The sequence below is a fragment of the Bombyx mandarina genome, chromosome 10 (genome assembly GCF_030267445.1).
Source record: "Bombyx mandarina strain Sakado chromosome 10, ASM3026744v2".
NCBI classification, from domain to species: domain Eukaryota; kingdom Metazoa; phylum Arthropoda; class Insecta; order Lepidoptera; family Bombycidae; genus Bombyx; species Bombyx mandarina.
Genome location: NC_143217.1, coordinates 8,167,858 through 8,190,724, shown reverse-complemented (window position 1 = coordinate 8,190,724; position 22,867 = coordinate 8,167,858). Strand labels below are relative to the sequence as shown.

The following is a 22,867-nucleotide window of genomic DNA, read 5'->3' as shown; positions in this document are numbered from 1 at the left end:
AAGGAATTACGTACACCATCGAATGGATTCCCAGTGTAGCCGGCTTGACATGAGCACGTGTAGTTTCCAGGATAATTACGACAAATTGCATGCGTTCCACAAGCACCAGGTCGACGACATTCATCGATATCTAAAAACATGTAATTTGTTAGAAAAAACATAGCTTACCGCGGAGCGGATGCGGTGGGATACCCTAACCGGGAAAGAACGTCCGTAACGTAAATTTTTTATTATTTATTTATAGTCTTAGTATGATGGCTATTATTATTATTCATATAAATAGCTTTTTCTTTGTATACTATCATTATATATTTTTTATAAATCATTGTCAATAAAATAAAGTTGATAACTTTGTAAAGTAGTTTTTTTTTATCAATAAAAAAATCATAATAAAAAATGTATACACGAATAATTATTTTCTTTATACCTCGAAAAAAATTTAAAATTAATATTTTTATTATATAATAAGGAACTTCGTTCCTATCCGGTGTCCCACGACACCACACATCTTTTTTTAATTTATTTTTCATACAAAATTTACCTCTGCATTCTTCTTCGCCGTCGCCTTCAAAGCCTCGGTTGCATTTGCAGATAAAGTGAGCTGGCAGATTACAGCATTCCGCGTTTTCAACACAACGAGATGCTATAGCCGGATCTTCACATTCGTTTATATCTGTAAAACCATTACATTTTATTATTCTGTTCAAAATGTTAAAACGAATATACTAATAAAGTACAAAATTGATTTTTAATAAATAGGCAAATTTTTTATAAATAAATAATATTTTTTTAATAAATAGAACTTGATAAATAACAAGACTAAAGTCTAAAACGTGTATTAAAAGAATTGATTTTCTTATTTTATCAGTTTATGCATAATGAATGAATTTAAATTAAATTAAATTAAATGCGTTTATTTCAGGCCACTTAAGCCCATAAAATTTCACACACAATTACATAGCATCTAAATCAAATTACAATAAAATTAAAATTACAATTTATCAGAATGACTAAAAAATATAAGCAAACAAAAATGAAACCAAATCAAATGAAACCGAATCAAAATTATTAAAAATAATGATCTCCACAATGGTTGATACAATTCATATGCAGTTCAGTGGCGCTTCGAGACAAACTTTGGCTAACTTCTAGTTCTTGTTTCATTTAATTTCCTCAATAATAATAAATATATAACGACCTATATGAAATCGCAGTTGCACGCTCCTATATAAATATTTTTATTAGTTACAATTTCGACACGAAATCTTGGGAGGTTCTTTTAAAGTCGAATAAATCTAACTTACCTCTGCAAGTAAAACCGTCGCCCTCATAACCGGGAAAGCAAGAACATTGAAAACTGCCGACGGTGTTTGTACAGTGTGCAAAAACATCACAGGGCCTGTCTTTGCATTCATTTATATCTGTGAAAAAAATTTACAAAAGTAACAAAAAATAAAATGTTCCCGTGAGATAGAGATAGTATCTAATAGTCTGTACCTAGAGAACGGACGGACTGTTAGATAAGGCGATAGACAATACAACCTGAATGCTACCACACTTCTTAATTTATTATGTCAAAGTATCGATTTCATTATTTTTTTTATTTTTTTTATTGCTTAGATGGTTGGACGAGCTCACAGCCCACCTGGTGTTAAGTGGTTACTAGAGCCCATAGACATCTACAACGTAAATGCCACCACCCACCTTGAAATATGAGTTTTAAGTTCTCAGTATAGTTACAACGCCTGCCCCACCCTTCAAACTGAAAGATATTACTGCTTCACGGCAGAAATAGGCAGGGTGGTGGTACCTGTACCTATCCGTGTGGTACTCACAAGAGGTCCTACCACCAGTAATTACGCAAATTATAATTTTGCGGGGTTTTTTTATTTTCATTTCACGATGTTATTTCTTCACCGTGGAAGTCAATCGTGAGCACTTGTTAAGTACCTATCTCATTAGATTTTTTTTTTAAAGCGCTATCGAAATCTGTTATTCAAATACGGTCTAATTATTTATTATTTGACATTGTTTTTTCCGGTCTATTCGTTGGTAGCCTAAGGGGCTATTCCAGGTACGCGATCTAGGTATGCTAGGTGAAATCAGGGGTTCAACCTGAGAGAATTTGCTAACACTAGCCCTAGCAAGAGCAGTCTACCATCGGATCGGAATTGCGAGCAACTGAGAAGATCCGACGAGAAACTAAGTAAAAATTACTTACCAGGGTCTTGGCAGTTGCAGCCGCCGAAACCGTCATTACAATGGCACACACCGTTTAGACAAGCACCGTTCACACACTGGGCGCCATCTTCTTTGGTACAATCGTCTTTAACAAAAACGGCATATTAAAAATATCTTGCTGTTTATTTGAATTTAACAATGAAACTCAACAGGCAGACTGAAACTAAAAAGTCTAAAAGCCCTCACCTGAACATTTTAACTCCGACTTCAACTCATCAGAGCCTTTGTAACAATCCGTAACACCGTCGCATAGTTTCGATAGTTCATATAATTGCAAAATTTGTGTTGATTCGTTAACTTGACAACCAAAGTAGCCGTCTTCTAAATTTAAGAAAAATACTTCTCGTTTTATTCCTAAGCCTATTCCATACTGGCTTTGTGTCGCTACCTGAGAATCAAAGAGAATGCAGTGTAATACTACCCAGAAATTTACGTAAAACTTTGGCCATCAATATTGACACCAAGATAACATTGCTGTTTTCCTATATATACATACAGAAAACACTAATTATTAAAGTATTTGAGATATTAGGTTTATTCATAAAGCCGTGAACTTCTATTTTGAGCAAGAATAGAAGTTCACGGTCAATTTCTATTTCGAACTATTTTGAGCAAGTATCCATCAAAGATAGGATAACGGTTACCGCGTCATTTATTCTCCATACTTTTGAACCCTGCCATGATTCGCTCCGTAGTATTCAGTACTATGACGTGTTTCTTTTCAAATATACTTTTAGGACGAAATATTTAAAATATATCTTCTATATTAAAGCAATATAGAAGGCGACTAGAAGCGGTCCAGCTGTACTCCGGCACTAGCGGTGATCATGGGCGTCGGTAACCAATTAAAATCAGTTGGGTTATCCTATTTTCTATCATCGACAGCAAGAAAAGAAAGAAAGGTAATAAGTTCCGTAAAGTTTTTATATAAAATTAAAGATTTTATTTGTTGGAGAATGTTGATAAACAAATATTCAATAAATTATTTAATACTATAGTAGATACTTTTTAAACAAACGTACGGCAAATCGTTTATTTCAATAATACTAACTAGTAGGTATTATCAAATTCTAGATTTAACTCACATGTGTCGTTGTGACTAAGAGCGTCCAAACCACGAGCGGTAGACTGTCTATATACATGGTCTCTGGAACAAAAGAGAAATTTATTAATTTTGATTAAAAACCAAAATACAAAACAAATGACAATCTGAAACTATTAAATATGTACATAATAAAAAGAGTCCTCCAAACCGGTTTATAAATGACGAAATTTCGAAGTAGCAAACATAAAAATACCTACAACCAAATCGAGGACCCCCTCCTTTCGCATACTTTACAAGTCAATTTAGTTGAAAATTAACAAAAAAGTTAACTTCACTTAAATAATATGAAGCGACCAAATTTATAGCTATGTGAAAGTAAAACTAAAAAAATCTGTGGGTTTCCTTTCAAAAGATTGATTGATTGACTCGATTTTTTTCAAGCCAAGCGCTATGGATACACAACAAACTAAGTGCATTGAGTAATTAATTAATGATCATTTACTCATACGTGCTCCAACGAAATGGTTTTTTATAAAACACTAGTGAAGCCCAGTCACGCTCCGCTAATCGTATGAAAAACATCGATTTCTTGAAAGTACTCCCCACATCATACGTCGACAAAACTAGAACATAAACCTTCTCTAGCACTGCCAACAACAACTGCAGCACGTTTCATCATAATTCAAAAAGATTTAGAAACGTATAGAGACCACATGTATGTACATATGTGCATACAAACATTTATATAGACAGATAGATGAAACGTAATAAGATATAACGTCATATTATAATGGTTTCCAAATATTATTTTTCTCCTACCAGGCCGAAAGTTCGTGGAGTACCGAGCCGGGGTCCAGGGGCGAAGCCCTGGCCGGGGGTAGAGGGGAGCCCCCCCCTTACTCATAAAAAAACAATTTAACTGTTTCTTAATTTATAAATAAAAACTACTAATTGAATAAGAACTGTCTGTCTGACACCGCGTAGTATGTGCGCCGCGGGAGAAAAGTTGGACATTTCCTCCAGCGTGTTTTTTACATTTTACACGCAGGAGGAAATGTCCAACTTTTCTCCCTTGGTGCACAAAGTACTATTTTTTCGCATTACTTAAACCTGATATCTAATCACCGTATTATTTGTCATTACTGGAACCTTTAGATGTAGTGAAGTGAGTGCCTCCACCTGATGGCTCGAGACAAGAAAGCAAAATGAACAATCCAACCTTCGTTGGCTGTACTACTTAATCCTGCGGGCGCTTTTTTTCCCTTATCTAGCCGTTGATAGCCTAAAGAGCTATTCCAGCTTGGCACGATCGGGTAGGTGAGCCTGTTGAGCTCACGTACTCAGGCAGGCAGACAATTTCTAACACTCGCGCTTAGCAAGAGTGATACTTCGCTGAATCTACCTTCGGATCGGAATCGCGACCCACTAATAAGATCCGGCGAAAAACTCAGTAGGTTGTATCTATGGGGTAGGTTGCACTTCTAACTCTCTGTTCGAAAGTCGTGGTAAGAACCCGTTAAATGTTTATTAATAATGCATGTAGCCCCGAAATTAATACAATTGAAAATTTAACGCTACTGATTTTCTCTTGTTGTTTTTAATTTAATTGCGTGCAATAATTGCGAGTATTCTGTTGAGCATAATAGGAAATGCCAATAGTAGGAAATCCATGAATTGCAAAATAGCAGTGATTTCATTAGTCTACTACAATAATCAATTTGCTACGCGTAAAGACAAATTCTAAGCCTATCTGTATTTTCTATATAAGTACTTGTGTTTATTTAAGAAAGGTAACGTATTATTAATTTATATGCAACTACCAACCTGCCTGCCTAGGCTTTGCACGGATGTATCATATAGCGGTAGCTATCATAGAATAGAAGATATTTGAAAGATGCCTGAATCGCGGTAACGACATTTTCAAGATAAACTCGCATATATAAAAATTCCGAATATGAATATTTGAACTATCGTTCTACCGAGAAATTTCACTCGCTTTTTTTTCCCTACCTATCCGATGTTGATCTAAGGGGCTATTCACACTATGACGACGGGACACTCGCTTGGCAGAAGATATTCTCTTTGTCTGAAAGAATCGAGAATCTACCTAACTAACACCTACCTAATTTACAAATTTATATATAACTTACTTAATATTATTTTAATTTTTATATTACTTTGGCTTCATAAAAAAGATCGAGCTAAGACTCTTCATTATATTTCATATTATTATACTTCATTTGCGTGTCATTTTTCAAACGCCGATTTCTTCTAGGTAATTTCATTAACTGGTATCCAGAACATAGATTCCGTGAATATAATTTGCATGTATGTTAGATAAATCGTCCGGAAGAAAGTATGATTAAATGATACAAATATTATTAAAATCCGTAGCACGGTTTAGAAGTGCTAACAGCATTAAAGAAATAATTAGAAACTATTTTTATACTCGAACTATGAGTAGTATAAACCAATATTTTTGATCATATATTCATTACGTCACTGAGATAATTAGTCTATTAGCGATGAGTTTCACTACCATTATCGTTTTGATTAGAATTGGATTAATTTTTTGATTATTTCCATTTCAATTTGAAATGGATTCTTAAATTGTTGTACACACTAAAATCTATAAGATCTTTGAATCTTTCTTCAAACTGTGCCTACTTGCTTTTCTTTTAAGGATCTCAAAATTATTGTATCCGTTTTTTACACAGTCGCTATTTCATGTTTAGATCTTAAAATGAGGAGGGGTATTCACATAAACAATAACAGTAGTTTGTCAGATCAAAGCATTTAGCTGCCGTTGGACACCTTTGATATTGAGTCATACATTGATCGTCTACTTTACTTACTAAAATGCTGGTATCTATTTTAGTCTAAATATCTACAATTAATGTTCAATACATTTAATTTATTACAATAAACATCGTCTCCTTTCTAAGTGATCTCAGAAATAAACTACAATATAGGCTTAACATCTGAAGGCGCAGGTACCTTGGAAGGATATGCTGGACAGAAGATCCCAGTAATAATTTAAGATTACATTTGTAGTCGTCATGCCCTAAAGGATAAAACGTCCGGTGCATTCGAATCTAGCGATGCAACGGTGTTCGAATCCCACAGGCGGATACCATTTTTTTCTAATGAAATATGACTTAACAAATGTTCACGATTGACTCCCACAGTGAAGGAATAACATCGTGTAATAAAAATCAAACCTGCAAAATTATAATTTGCGTAATTACTGGTGGTAGGACCTCTTGTGAGTACCGCACTGGTACCACCACCCTGCCTATTTCTGCCGTGAAGCAGTAATGCGTTTCGGTTTGAAGGGTGGGGCAGCTGTTGTAACTATACCGAGACCTTAGAACTTATATCTCAAGGTGGGTGGCGCATTTACGCTATAGATGTCTATGGGCTCCAGTAACCACTTAACAACCAGGTGGGCTATGCGCTCCACCCATCTAAGCATTTTTTTTTTAAAACATAAAATTAAAAACCTGGTGGTTTCAGTCACATCAAACTAGTTGGGCACCAATTTACTAAAACGAGCCTATCGCTAAGATTCCTTAAATTTATTAAATTTATTTAGGTTAAATTTTTCGGCTGTCGGCGAATTCAATTTTCATTCCGAGATGAGAGGATAGTTTTTGTAATGTAACTAACAGATACACGTGCTAACACTTAATGAAAGGCGTGAACTCGTCTATCTAAACAAACAAAGGAATAAAAAAAAACCTTAATCTTACTTCTCAGGTTTTGAAATTGGTCTCATGATGCTCATGAGCAGCCTACTCCCAATAAATTAAGAAATTAATGACAGTTTTCTTCAATTAACAGAAAAATTTACCGTAATTTCTGTAAACGTTCAAATATTGTCTTTACGTTAATACAAAATAAAACTTCTTGTCCGTTAACATTTAAACCCGCATTTTGTAATCTTTATCTAAACGTCTCGGTAATGGTTCAAACGTGCACGAAGCCCATGCAATAGCTATAACTAATAAAGTTATTTTACGTGCTGCAAAAGAACACTTGTCCTCATTCCGATTAATCGTTTCGTTTGCTTCTGATTAGCTTTTAAATGTTTATTGATTTGTAGTTTTGAATCTTTTTAAGTTTCATTTATTTCTTTCGTTTCATGCTCATTGATACATTAGCAAACTATTGTACATCTATCTATTATCTATCGTCTATCTATCTATACTAATATTATAAAGAGGAAAGATTTGTTTGTTTGTTTGTATTGAATAGGCTCTGAAACTACGGATCCGATTTGAAAAATTCTTTCACTGTTTGGAAGCTACACTATTCCCGAGTGGCATAGGCTATAATCTTTTTTGAAAAAAATGAGGGATCTTTACTAAATCTCCAACAATGTAACCTAAGGTGTCAAAAAATTACCTCAAATATTTTTTACATCGCGCGCCCTGCGAAAACTATTGATGATAGAATAAAATAATGTACTACGACTTTGTAGAACACATGATTATTTACAAAAAGTGTCACGACAGCATATGTCTAACTATTATAGTTATGCCGCAATAAGTGTTCTTTTATTTAAAATTATAAAACAGCGGCAAATATCGTTGAAATTTTTGTAAGAGATCCGAGCGAAGCCGGAGCGAGCCGCTTGTCTTCTATATTTCAGCTCACGGACGTCCACTGCCGGACTTAGCCCTCCACCAAAACTCGCCACAACAACCGGTCTTGCGCTGCCTGCATCCAGCGGATCCCCGCGGACCTCAATGGGTCGTGGGTCCACCTTGTAAGAGGTCTACCCACGCTACATTTTCCGGTGCGTGATCGCCACTCGAAAATGTTGTACATAGGTATTAATTACAATAATTATCATAATACTAGTTTTTGCCCGCGACTCCGTCCTCGTGGAATAGTTACTTTGGCATAACGCTAAATTTTACCCCCCACTTTATTTACGTAGAAAGAAAATATTTTTGAATTATAGAATGCTAAGGAGCTGTTTAAACCTCGATTTTGAAACATTCTTTATTGGTGCTCTTATCTTATCTTATGTCGTGATGTTATACATGGGCTATCTAACTCTGAAAGATTTTTTCAAATCGAACCAGTAATTCCTGAGATTAGCGCTTTCAAACAAACAAACTCTTCAGCTTTATAATATTAAAGTATAGTATTGATGTAACTTAACCATACACAGAAACTTACATAAGATCCCACAAGTAATTATTATTAGGGTAATAAACGCAATAAATGCAAGTCAGAAGATTGTCATTGTTAATTCTTACACATTATACAGTGCAGGTTTTCACATAGGTGAAACGGCCTCGTAGAGACTCGGCATTAGTTTGACCTGATATTTTTAAATATCGTCAAGAAATGATAAATTCAAAATTAAAGTTCCACGTTTTATAATTAACTAATAAAAATACAACAAATTTTATTTAATAATTAATATACTTTACGGATACTTAAACAGAGTTTCAATATTTTCGTGGTATTTTTTTTATATCAAAACACTAATCAATTTAGTTCGTCTGAAAACATACAACAAATATAATAATATTTTCACATATATACATATTTTATAAGATCATATTAGTTGACTGCAAAACAGTGTTGCAGGTGGTAGGACCTCTTGTTAGTCCGCACGGGTAGATACTAGCACCTTGTCTATTTCTTCTATTATCTATTTCTATTTAGATGTATATAGGCTCCGGTAACCATTTAACACTAGGTGAGCCGTGAGCTCCTCCACCCACCTAGATAATAAAAAATAAATAAATAAAAATTAACAAAAAATACAAGCGCATTTTAGGGAATTCGAAACAGACTAGGGCCGCAGTTTTTTTAAATAATCGGACATACAATTATTATCATTTAAGATCTTCTGACCAGATCTTAGGCTTCGGTTAATTAATTAAATGAATACTCTAAAATTACTTGCTTTATAAAGAAGCAGAGATTATGTATTCGTAAAAAAAACTCAGACTTAACATTCACACTTTTCCAACGGATAAATCCACCCACAGGTCCGATATCATTGCAGAGCTTCAGTAATGAGTCTTACGTCATGAGCTGTCCGTTTGTACGTACTCCGATATAAAAATACTCGCGTGTGCGAATGTGGTATCAAATCGCCCGTAAAACGCGTCCACGAGTCCATGCGAGCATGTTCGCGTTGCGCCATTCACTTTCACGTCGCGTTCGCTCGATGCCGCTGCACACTTCGCTTACACGGAAAGTAGGCTGCGAACAATGCCCACATGCCGGTTTCTCTCTTGGGAATTATTCCCCAGTCTTTATTGTATGCTATACCTCATAACCCACCTACAACTGAAAGTTACAGTACGAAGCGACAATAAAGCATATTATTATAGCTATAAAACATCGACACCTGTACTGACATAGCAAACGAGATGTTACATAAATTATAACATGAGCCTGTAATAAAAACACATGTTTATCACAGTGTCATTGAGCTGACTCATTAAGGTCACAATTATACCGTATGTATATGATCATCCCTACTTTACTCATTGATTTCAGGCCTAATATAAATAAAGCCTTATGTGATAAATTACATTTATTTTAGGCGGATCTAATTTTTTTACCCCTCTTAGGGCATATTATATATAAGCCCGGACCTGTATGTTCACTACCCTGCTCATTTCTGCCGCAAAACGATCATGCTTTCTGGTTTGAAGGATAACGAGAGCAGTCAAACCATTTAAGACTTAGAGCTTGTCTTAATTTAAAAATTCTGCTGCTGCTTTCACAATATATCACTAACATAAAGGGCCCGTTGAAAATGATCAATTTATACAAGTCAATTCAATAAACCCATCATTATGTAAATTATACAAAGCAATCGTGCCTACTTAATTTGAACGCGGTCTTCAGTAATAATTTCATACTATTATTCCAACTGTGATTTAAGCATTAAAAAAGCTTTAGGTCTGGCGGCCTATCGAGATAATGCTTTGTTTGAATATTAAAATGTTTTGCATCCATCACATGAATTGTAACGCGATCTCATAAAGAATTGAATTCACTTCACTTAAAATATTTGCAACATCATTACCCGTTACTAATGTGAGAAATTTAGAGTTGAAGCTTTCAAAATACCATGGAAACTATAATAATGTGTATATGCTTATTTTATATTATTTGGCACGACTTCTCTCAGCCTAATATATAGTTATAATAATATAAATTCTGTCTTTCATTCACTAGACGTACTAGTAGACTCGAATCGTCCAGTACATCACATTATGCTCCATGGATACATAAACGTTCATAGAATGGGTAATTAATTTAGTTTTATTGAATAACTAAAAATCAATAACTCAATATATTGGCGGATGCTTGCCGTCTAGAAAAAATAAAACTGACGTGACTGCTGTACATAAGTAGCGATTTCCTGGGAAATTTTTCTTACTCATTATTTAGCGGGACAACTGACGTGGCCTTTGAAAGGAAAATAATATTTCAATTAGATTTTTATTGCTTTTATTCATTAATATTACAATTTTCTGAATTTTTAAACCTGTATAAATATCGTTTACTACTCGTTAAAATAGACTTAATAATCTTAAATAGTCTTAAATGGATTTAATATTATAAGCTTCAGGAGTTGGTTTAAATTAAATGTCAACAATTTAAATATTTTCTTCAATTTTTTATCACTTTAAGACTTGTACATAATATGTATCTCATGTTGTGCAACTTTGTAAATTAAATATTATATCAGACTTGTAACATGATAATAAACAATAATTATAATACACGATGATTCTATGAGGAAAAATAGTTTATACGTTTTTGTGGAATTTGCGGAAATCTTGTTGTAAGGTCATCTTAGAAATCCAACAAATGAAGACTTTTTATGAAGATTTTAGCTAGTTCATAATCCTTCTTGTATTAGCAAATTTGTAGTTATCAAATTCACAGATATAATAACGTGTATGGAGACACGTTGGATGGATCTTAAAAGTTTCAATTGTAATGTAGAATCACTATCCCAGTCTTAAAACCGAAACGTATGACTGGACTACCTACATACTCTTCCAATGGATATCCAAGTTTACAAGTCTTTACAGTTTTCGATATTTATCTAACAATTTTATTCATACATCCTTGCTATCGTTTGTGAACAAAATTGCGTCCCTAGATACGTTAAGCTAAGCTACGTGTTTTTTTTTTTCTACAGGAGAAAATCGCCGGATCTCTACCCACACGGCAGGTGGGGTATGTGGGAGTCGAACCTCACCAAAAACTCCTGCCGCTCACAGCCGGCGCTCTACCCCGGACAGGGCGGGAACCCAGTCGGAGCTATTGAGACGGCGAGACAGGGCTTACGCAGAGCATATTACATCCATCCCGCCGTCCCCCAGACGCCGCACCGGCGGCCGCCAGCGACACGACCGCCGGTTCCCTCGGTCAACGGGCCAAGAGCCCTACGTGTCAAGTACTTAGGCTATAACGACTTCAAAATTAGATTTCGCAAAAATTCTCTTTTTCGTTTATCGAGAAACCATATTATATTCATACTAGCTGTATCCGTCCGCTTCGCTGGGCATTTAAAATTAACATTATTATTTCTCACCCCCACAAAGATTCTCATCATCGACGCCCCCGCAATTGGTGTAGGGAGTCCAACACTCATATAAATATTAGCCTATCCATTAAGTACATGTATTTCCTACATGGATACTAAGTTTCAAGTCAATCGGATACATGGTTCAGTAGTTATAACGGAACATCCGTAAAAACCACTGTAGATTTATTATTAGTATAGATCTCGATCACACATCGATCCTTAAGCTCTGGGTTGGTGTTGCGTAGGTACAATTACTTTCTGATGGTCGAGAATAGAATTGCATTGGTAGATAATAATCGATTGGCGTGTCGGGCGTGTCATTGAGAACGGGACCAGTAGTAATGTTAGCGGTACAATCCAACTGTTTCAACAATAATAGCGGATTTATATAGTGCTATTGTATTGAACATTAGCTCACATGAGACATTCATCTACATGCAGTTCTACTGACTGAATTGAAATACTGTACAAATCAACGGTAAGAAATTCACAATGTTGCCATTTGAATAATGCTTCGCCTGAGAATATGCACATTCACTGGAGCACTCAAGCGTTTCTTTTAAGTTAACAGTTAAGTAAGTACCAAATAAACGAATAATTTTCATACAGAAATATAAATTTTGCTTAAATTTTTTTGTTTAATTGCTGACATCACCTTAATACAAATAATTCGCCTTGCAGTGATAGCCAACGGCATTTATAACAAAGAAATTTCTAACAAAATATGGCAATGGCAGCATTTACTAAAGTGGAAGGAGCCAGTGGCTTATGCAGCACCAAGTTCCGGTGACGGCGACTAACCGTCGCGACCGCCGAGTGCTGGTGGTGTGTCACGAATATTAAATAATCCTTAATGTAAATGTTGACTCGAGGGAACAAGTAGAACGGGCACGATGTCCGTGTACAGAGAAAAAACGTCGCTTTTAACCATATTCGTTTTTTTTTATTTAGTTCTGTTGAACCATGCACGAGCACCGCATTCGTCAAATTAACGAGAATCAACTAGCTCGACAATGTGTTAGCTTGCTAACATACAAAACTGGGACTTTATAGTAAACTGGAGACATTTACGCGTACACACATTGAGCCGTTAATTATTTTGCCCTACCATTAAAAATTAATAATTTTCTTTCAATAATATTCACCTCATTGAAAACTACGTAAGTTGACATCTGTCGTGTGATAGATGCTTAAATGACAAATGAATAATTTAAACTCGTACTTAGTATATAAATATAAATATAAATATTTACTAACAAGTCAGTATATGAGGATTAGTGACTAATAAGAAATCGACAGGTGTGAGTGCGAGGGTACGTCTTATTACTACCTGGATTAAACAAACATGGCGTTATCGATAAAATTTCATTATTATAAAATATAAAACAACTTGAAACGTATTTATACGGATTCATATTTACCTGTAAAACAAAAGTCACACAATAAAACTGCAAATAGCAGAACAAAGCAGCTACATATTGCTATTGGTATTTAAATTTTGCAATTCTGTAGCATCACTTTAGTCATACTTTAAATCATAATTTGCAAACATTGAGTGCATCACTTTCACCGTCTACTTTATGAAGTCTATGTTGCCTCAACCTAATTGTATATTTTATTACAGGACGTACGCTGTGCGAATGAACGTAAATTAAAGAATCGTGTATATTTCGAAACTGTAAAAAAACTCCTCTGTACATTGTTCACAATAAATACTGTGTGGGAATAGATTGCATTAAGAACAAAGGGGCCTTGGTACTACCGCCACGGTTGGGTGCAGTCTCTTCAACTCATGCTAAAGTAAGTCTGGTTAACAATAATCAACACATAAACGCTACATAGTAATTCGAATTTGCTAATGAACAAAGATTGCTGTACAATTTATTCGATTACGTCAGTGAACATCTGAAGCCAAAAGTGACACAAAAACACATAACAGTGTATCAATGTATTTCTAGCTTGGATTTATATTACACAGGTGAGCTTCCAACTTTGTACACTATAATTTAAAATGGCTACTATACATTAACCCATCCGAATAATATTATAGGAAAAAAGAGGTTTTCAAAGAAAAGAATTCTCTTCGAAGGCTTTCTCATATCATTAGCATATACTACGTCACTAGGATGAATAAACATGCATTGAATTCCAAGACATTAACTACCATAGCAACTATTTTACTAATTACCTACATTTAAACGAAGCACATAAATCGAAACAATTGAATTGTTTCCAAACACGTTAAATACTAGACTATATAGAATAATGTGACATTTCCAACTAAATATTCAAATACAGTAAAGAATAACCAAGGCTAACGACCACGTCATTTGTGTCGCAGTGATTTTAGCGCCTCAACTATGTAACGTTACTTGAGCAATTGGTGTCTGAATATATATTAGTTTTGCCCACACACTTATCGTTTTGTAGATATTCGAACACCTACTCGTTTGAGTAAAGCTACAATACAATCTTACAAATGAACTGCCTTGGCTGACTTTTCGCTGGTTTCAAATGTTTATCGTGTAATTACTGCCTGTCCTGGTTTCACAAATACGGAGCTAACGTTTGGTTACTATGTTAATATTCTATGAAATGTATTTTTTTATTGAAATTGGTTTTTAAATATTTTAGACTAATTTTTGTTACGTGTTTTTTTTCTTCTTTTTCTTTCAGGAATGTATTTAAGTTGACCATCGATCTATCAGCTCTAGCAGATAACTTTTTATGATTGCTTATAAAATATAGCTTAGATTTGACCAACTTGGTGGCACAGTGGTTAATACCCTTGACTGTTGATCCAAGAGGCATAGTTTCGATTCTCACTTGGGAGTAATATTCGTATGAGAAAGAGGCTTGGTCAGTTTCTGGGCGCTTAATATCTATAAATGCATATACACATTTAAAGGTATGTATATCATTCTCCGATTCCCAGAATAAAGAGAATTCTTGTTTAGGGTTAGATGATCATGTTATTTGTCCCCGATTTTGTACATATTTGCTAATATTTCTTTACGAGAAGCATCAAAGTGTATTTATTATTCAAACCTCCGAGCAAAATTACAACAACGAACTAGGACTGTAACAAATTCTGTAAATGTACAATAGTCACCTGTAAACTCAGTTGTTTATATTTAATACAGAGAAAATTTAACACCGTAATAAATTTCAACTTTTAACTGACGCTTTCGAACATAAATTTTGTTAATTTATCGGCATCCTAATCGACATTATGATTTTCCCTTAAAAACAATGCTCATAAGAGTTAGCATTTCAATTTTTTTTATCGAAGCAGTGTATTTCGAAATTTATTTACTTTCAATATTTATCTAAGCTCTGATCCGTAGTTCAAGTAACCTCCTATTCTATCAATAGTTCTAGAAATAGATTTTGCCATTTATCACCTCGCTCTGTAAAGAACTCCCCTTATTTGCTGAGCGCATGCTGTCTAACTCGATAATATAAGACTAGAATTACTTGGTAGTAACTCGGCGGTGACCTTATGCTTGTCAACGTCCTTAAGCGACAGTGACTAGTTGCGATCCATTAGCAGTAGACACATCTGCTTTCAAAGATCATTTAAAAAAAGTAGAAAACATACATAATTTTTTTTATTGCCCTTGTAGGCAGACGAGCATACGGCCCACCTGATGGTGAGTGGTTACCGACGCCCATGGACTTCAGCAATGCCAGGGGCAGAGCCAAGCCGCTGCCTTCCGCTTAATACTCTCCACAAGCCTCGTTTGAAGAAGGACATGTCATAGCGCTCGGGAAACACCGTGGAGGGGAGCTCATTCCATAGCCGGATAGTATGTGGCAAAAAATACCTCTGGAAACGCACTGTGGATGACCGCAGTGGGTCCAGGTAGTATGGATGAACTCTACTCCGGTGGCGGGTGGTGCGATGGTAAAAACGAAATGACGGTATCATCTCGAACAATTCCTCAGAGCACTCCCTATGGAACATACGCTACAAAATACCTACATTTATTTCAGTGACAAATGAAATCTAAATTTTTACAACAACAAAACGCTTTTAAGCTTTTATATCGAGTTCTCTGGCCTCAAACCATTACTCTAATCGAATAACGGCCGGAGCACCTGTCACGGAACATTTTTTTAAAATAAAGACACGAATAAATCGGTTCCTGAAATAATAATTCGTCAAGGCATAAATCGCTTATATGATTTAATAAGGAATATATCATAGCATGTTTATGTGATAAAATAGATATAACAAAATTGTAACAATAAGTTTCATAATTTTACCTAAGTTTTCGTTTGTTTTAATTTAAGGTCATCGCTTATAAAAACTTTACCGCCACACAGTGGGTCGATTCTATGACTTTAGTGACTTAGGGACCAACTTTGTTTTTTTATAATTTTTTTTATGTAGATAGATAGAGCTCGTTAATCTCAATAATAATCGTTTTGGGCAAAAATTACAAAAACTTTATAGTTTGGTCAGAAAAATGTGTTTTGTGATTTTTTTGTATGGAACGGGTCACATTAAATTAAATTCCTGCTAAGTACCGCGAGGTCCCGCTTTGAAACTTTATTTTCCTTATACCTTGTCTAGTCTACTATCATTTGATGCTATGAACATGTGCATAAAGTTGCAACTCTGCCAAATAAATGGATCGAAAAAAATTAATAAATACATAGAATAAAAACCGTTTTTTTTCTTTTTCGTAAGTGCTTTTAAGTTAAATTTGATATGGATTAGTAAGTAAAAGCACGTAATGATACCCATAATTACATAATACCTAACAACAATACATTTAGTAGGTCTCTAATTATGCAATCTCTCTAAATATTATATATTTTGTTTCACCTTTCGATCTTTGGGTCAGAAGACGAAAGAAGATTGTGTAAAATATCCTCATTAGTCGACGTTCTACTTCTCATTCTTGAATAACATCTCTCTGTATATTTCCGAAAATCTTTATTGCGAGCTTCCGCTGCCTCTTCCGAGAGTTTACCTATACGAATGGCACCAAAGTTCTTCATTATTATATATCACTGCCATGTGCCAACAATTTATGGATACTGGAAGGCATATATAATACCAGGGATATACATTAACATACAATTCTGCAGTATATCTAAAAAATTCCGAAAAATTGGAAACCTGCTCTCCAGATGCAACAGAGTGAAGAATCACGTGAAGCCTCTCTATTAAATCTTTACGTATTCCTGTTATGCGGGCTGTTTCTTCTGCATCCCTGAAAAATCTTCTGGCAGTATTGCCATCATTGGTTGTTCCTACTCCTTGCTTGACAACATCTATAAGTAAACCGCATTCCTTTTTAAACGCTTGCTGTATAGCGCTCTTTCTGATTGATATTTTTTCTTTGTCATCCCCCCTTGCAACCCCATTTCTTGAAGTCCAAACGATAAGACGCAAACAAAAAAGTGTCATATAAAAAATAATCTCACAGGAAACTACATACGATGAAAAAATTGTGAAGTAATAAAATTATATTTACCGATATGAAGTAAGCACTCCATGCATCTTATCCAGGCATATAAAGATGGCATTCCATACTGGAATATTTCTTCATTATTTTCTCTTTGATAAGCAAGTCACTTCAAAAAACTCTGACGGTTTTGCTTTGCAAATATCACAGACAGCAGAAAATGTTTCTGAAAAATATGAGGTTATTTTGCCGTCTATCATCATCATGTGCAATTGATGCTTAACTTCAACTTGTTTGATTTTTGATGGCTGAAGTCTTTCTATTTCTTCTGTTATGCTAGCTTTTATAATTGTCACTGTTGACTGCGTTCCTTTTGTAAATTTAAACATTATTGGACGGCAATAAAAAGTTGATGAGGTCGTTTTCCCAAACAATTGTTCCATCAAATTTCTGAAGCCTTATAGGAACTAGACTGACCATGAAAATAGATGAATCATCAAACTCTGTTTCAGTTTTTTGTTTATAATTACTTTGACCTGGGGCTCTATCAAAGCCTATTTGCTTATAAGCAGTAGCTCTCTTGCAGAGTCCAAATCCGAAGTAATCACATCTAAAAGCCTATATAGCGCCAAGTTTAGTAATGCTTGCATTTTAATAGTAGCTCCTTCTTCAGTAATAATTACCTCGTCTTTCCCTGGATAACATTTGGTCTTTTCTTGCTTAATTTTATATTAAGAAGGGTATAAATCAGACCCATTTTCACTTGCTGCTTCTCTTAGGTTTATATACTGCCACTTAATTTAAGTGAAACTAATATTGCCTTATCGGGAGAATATGTACTACTTTTCACTTTACTTGTAATTAAATACTCATTAACTTTTTCTAGATCTTCGGGGTGATTTGACAAGTGGTTCATTATTTCTCCTACATCTTCATTTCTAGTGTTTCTCAAACTAGTAATTGTAGTAGCTTTCATTTCATCCGGGGATAACGAAAGCGATTGGTAAATTTGTTCAGTGCGTCTTCGTTTTTGCCTGGATCCCAATTCTTCAAAAGGTTTTCGAGGTGCAAAAATAGATGTCGAGGCTTCTGTAGTACATTTGAGGGTGGTACATTTTCAACATCTTCAGTATTAGAAATCTCGAGCCTTTCATGTGCAGTGTTGATAGCTTCAGGTATCATTCCTTCGGGCCAGTTTATTGCACATTCTAACCAATCACATTTTTTTCTTATAAACTGTGCTAACATGCGACTACTTCGTTTCCATATTGCACTTATATTTGAACAAAATTGCGTACTGAATTTTTGGAGCTCAACATTTTTCTTTTCGGTCACGTTTATTTGATTTTGTAGGAATTGAAAGAGTTTTTTATTATCAGACAGCGACTGTAGTTGCTCTCTTAAAATCATAAATAATCCTAAATTGTTAACAAAATTATCAATTATAACGGAAACAGCAAGATCACAACGACAATCACGAGATGTTAGTAGTAGTACGAATAAACGAACACTAGTTAGTATATAATAAACATGGTCACTTTATACTTCCAGAGATAAACAAATGTTTACTATATTTTCTACTACCCAGTAATGGCTACTTAACTAATTATCCTCATTAAATAATGTTAACTATCTTAATAATTAGAGAGATTGCTTAATTAGAGACCTACTAAATGTATTGTTGTTAGGTATTATGTAATTATGGGTATCATTACGTGCTTTTACTTACTAATCCATATCAAATTTAACTTAAAAGCACTTACGAAAAAAAATATAAAGGTTTTTATTCTATGTATTTATTAAATTTTTTCGATCCATTTATTTGGCAGAGTTGCAACTTTATGCACATGTTCACAGCATCAAATGATAGTAGACTAGACAAGGTATAAGGAAAATAAAGTTTCAAAGCGGGACCTCGCGGTACTTAGCAGGAATTTAATTTAATGTGACCCGCTCCATACAAAAAAATCACAAAACACATTTTTCTGACCAAACTATAAAGTTTTTGTAATTTTTGCCCAAAACAATTATTATTGAGATTAACGAGCTCTATCTATCTACATAAAAAAATTTATAAAAAAACAAAGTTGGTCCCTAAGTCACTAAAATCACAGTATCGACCCACTGTGCGCCATCTTAATTGGAGATTTTCTTGTTTTTGCATGCTAACAGAATAATAAACATCAAACTAGTTGAGCTCTACCGAAGGTCTACTCGTAAAGAGAGACAGTCAACAAACTGAAGAAAAGGGCCGCGATTATTAACATGGAAACAAATGGGAAGAACTATCTTCAATTAATTGCATCTTTTTAATCTAGTACAAAATGACACCACATGCTACAAATTAGGGATGTCAAGATTAGAAAATTTGCAATATCGATACATGCAAAATTATGGGCACGAGTTACAAGTATTTGTATAAATTAATTTTAACAAAACATAAACTGGTCCAGCTCGTAACTTACATAACCCCTCCTTTTCATACTGAGAACGGCTTCGTAACCGGCTACTTTTTGTCCGACATGACTTTCAATCTGATGACTAACTAAAATTTCCTTTTCCAGTACTTAAACCATCTTTTTTAGGACTCGATGACCGGTGAATACGAAATCGATGACTTCATGAGAACTCAAATTTTTAGTAGTTCAGAACTTTGTATATATTTAATTTTCCACAAATCAAGCTTAATAAAGCTACCGTCAATAAATATTGCTTTCAGTATACCGTTAGACGTTTAAAGATTATTTTCTTGGCTTTAGAATGCTTGTCTTGTAAGCCCTGTCAAACAGGATATAGACATTCACAATTATAATTTATAACACAACGATCAGGCTAATCGTGAAATATTTCCTTTATGAATTACTGATCTGTTATATACAGTATTTTAATACAATATAATATTACATAACATACAATATTATATTAAAAATTGTCAGCAAAAACTATGGAAAAACTTAAAATAGGTTATAACTTAAAATCTAATTAGAATATTCCATTCATGATAATTCAATTTTAAGTTAATTTTGCAGCACAGAAGGAAGTGAACGGTTGGCCAGTATTGGTCAGTGAAAATGAATGTAATGAGATCAGAACAAGGTGTACGTAAAATGCGAGCGCAATCGTGGGGTCAAGTCGTGCATAGTTGTCGTTGTGCAACTGCACTCTACACGACAGAAGACAAGCGGAGCGATAGCTGAGGAAATACCAACCTTGAGATCATCGGTGAGTGCGGGAACGGTAATGTACGGGGCTCATTCCTCCCGATAGCAACGACGATCCGCCTTCCCTCGCTGTCAGGCGAACAGCCGTTAGGTAATTCCGAGGAATTCGCCACACACCGTCGATAGTAATACTTGTTAGCAATACACTTGCAATTGTATGGCTAAAAACACACTATCACTCAACACTACACCTATACTCCAAAGATCAGAGTTCACCGTTCGTTCAGCGGACACTCGAACGACAACTGTGGTAGCGACAAAGCCGGTCGACGTTGGATGTGCGACCGAAATGTTGGTCGGACAATGACTGAACGCGTAGTCGCAGGCTTTGGCGGCGGCCGCGCAGGTTGCGCAGTGCAGCGCCCCGCACCTCCCCTCTCCCCTACCCGCCTGACTTCTCGCGCCCCTCGCTCCGCCACATCTTCACCCTCGGACGTGTTTCCCGTCGGTCGAAAGCTTTTGCAAGCCCTGTCCGATCTATACCAAAAACTAAAACGCCAAGAACAATTGAAACAAAACCAGTTTTACCATTGGCCATAATGAAATAAACGTGAATTTTCGTGGATTACATTATTCCAAAACCACAATACTATAATCGATCTTAATGTTTTGCAATTCACATTTACTGTTACATAAATGGAGTTCTTGAAAATATAACATAATCACAATTCCTTACAACACAAAGTAATGTACTTATTAACCTTGCTCGGTGATACCAATATAATCCATATGAATAAATATTGTTTACCATCATTAAAATATCGAACGCTGTACCGATTGTTGATATATGTACATACATACATACATACATACGTGCTGATGAATTCATTTCTACAACATAAAAACGCAGCTTCTGTGTGGTTATTAACAACTCATGCTCGAGAGCGCAGTCGCACCGACTCGGGGTTCAATAAGTACCTTTCGTTTTTTTTCTCATCACCAATTACGACCACATCTATTTTTGTAAGTCTATTGAAATAATAAAATCGTAGTAATAGCTCTACAATTCGATTGTACGAAGGGGCAGCGTCGGCGTCGATGTTCAATTGAAAAGAATATAAACGCAACCATAAATACTAAACGACTCGAAAAAGTAAAGTAAAGATTGGAAATATTTTTATTTTATTAGTCGTGAGGGCTTTATGCTTTAAAGCTTTGTGAAGGTTTCAACAATAAAGAAACAACTTTTACTCCCTTCACAATTGCCATCACTGGTAATTCATATCCATATAATCAAACTTCGAAATAAAGTAAGAAAATGTCGGTACGCCGTATTTGTGATCCCATGCTAATAGACACTGTCCTTCCTGTTTCTACCGCAAAGCAGTTATACGTTCCGGTTTGAAGCGTTTATAAAATACAATGCATTTGAGAATTCAATCCCAAGCCTCAAGGTGGGGGTGCATTTCACGTTGTGGTGTCTATGGGATCCAGTAGCCATTTAAATCATGTGGGCCGAGAACTTGTTCAGCCAATTGTACAGTAAAAATGTCTGGATGGTAATTGCTGATTTCTGTAATACAATAAACTGGCATAATAACCCGTCACTAGATCAGCTACAAACACCGCTTTTGTAGAGCCACCATATTATGACATATTGAATCTAGTAGAAAGGTTTAAAATAATATTGTAATGTAAATAAAAGTGTGAATCCTAAATACATGATAGCTAGATTATAATTAAATTTAATTATACATACACACAAAAATATATACACTAATACATATTTAATTTTATATATAAATACAATGTTCAAAATATAAAGTCATATATTTAATTTGTTTTCTTAAATATATAAATACTATGCTATACTTGAACTCTATGTGTCTACGCAGTAGATTATGCTAAAATTTTGTACAGTTGACGGGACTTCGGGGAAGGTTTTACCACCAGCGCTGGTGGAGGTGTGCCCTGAGTATTCATTAATTGTGTGTCACGTATTTCATTTATCTGGTCAGTCAGTCTGAATAGTCAGACCGTGGCTAAGAACTCGAGCTATATTAGGACAACGAGTGTAAAAGAGAAAGAAATACGAAGATAAATAACAGAATTGGTTCTAGTATTCGTGGAGATTCCAATAATTTTAAAAGTTTTTTTACGTAGATAGAACTCAAACAAGATGCTTTATGCAAAAACATTTGCTTTACTCTCAATGAACATTTTTTGTGGTCTAGTTGACAACTTTTTTTTTTATTGCTTACATTGGTGGACGAGCTCACAGCCCACCTGGTATTAAGTGGTTACTGGAGCCCATAGACATCTACAACGTAAATGCGCCACCCACATTGAGATATAAGTTCTAAGGTCTCAAGTATAGTTACAACGGCTACTCCACCAACTCAAGTCTTAACCCACA

The 22,867-nt window shown here is 35.0% G+C and overlaps 1 protein-coding gene across 1 annotated transcript in view; it reads right to left on the bottom strand.

Moving 5' to 3' along the window:
* LOC114239609 (fibrillin-like protein dumpy) overlaps nucleotides 1-20,829 on the bottom strand; it is a 111,461-nt gene extending 90,632 nt beyond the window's left edge. Inside the window, 7 exon segments of the mRNA XM_089730535.1 lie at nucleotides 15-130; nucleotides 542-673; nucleotides 1,305-1,421; nucleotides 2,222-2,326; nucleotides 2,428-2,629; nucleotides 3,327-3,388; nucleotides 20,500-20,829. Coding sequence (XP_089586661.1) covers nucleotides 15-130; nucleotides 542-673; nucleotides 1,305-1,421; nucleotides 2,222-2,326; nucleotides 2,428-2,629; nucleotides 3,327-3,383 — 729 coding nt within the window. The 5' untranslated portion in view covers nucleotides 3,384-3,388; nucleotides 20,500-20,829.
* Nucleotides 20,830-22,867: the final 2,038 nt, after the last annotated feature.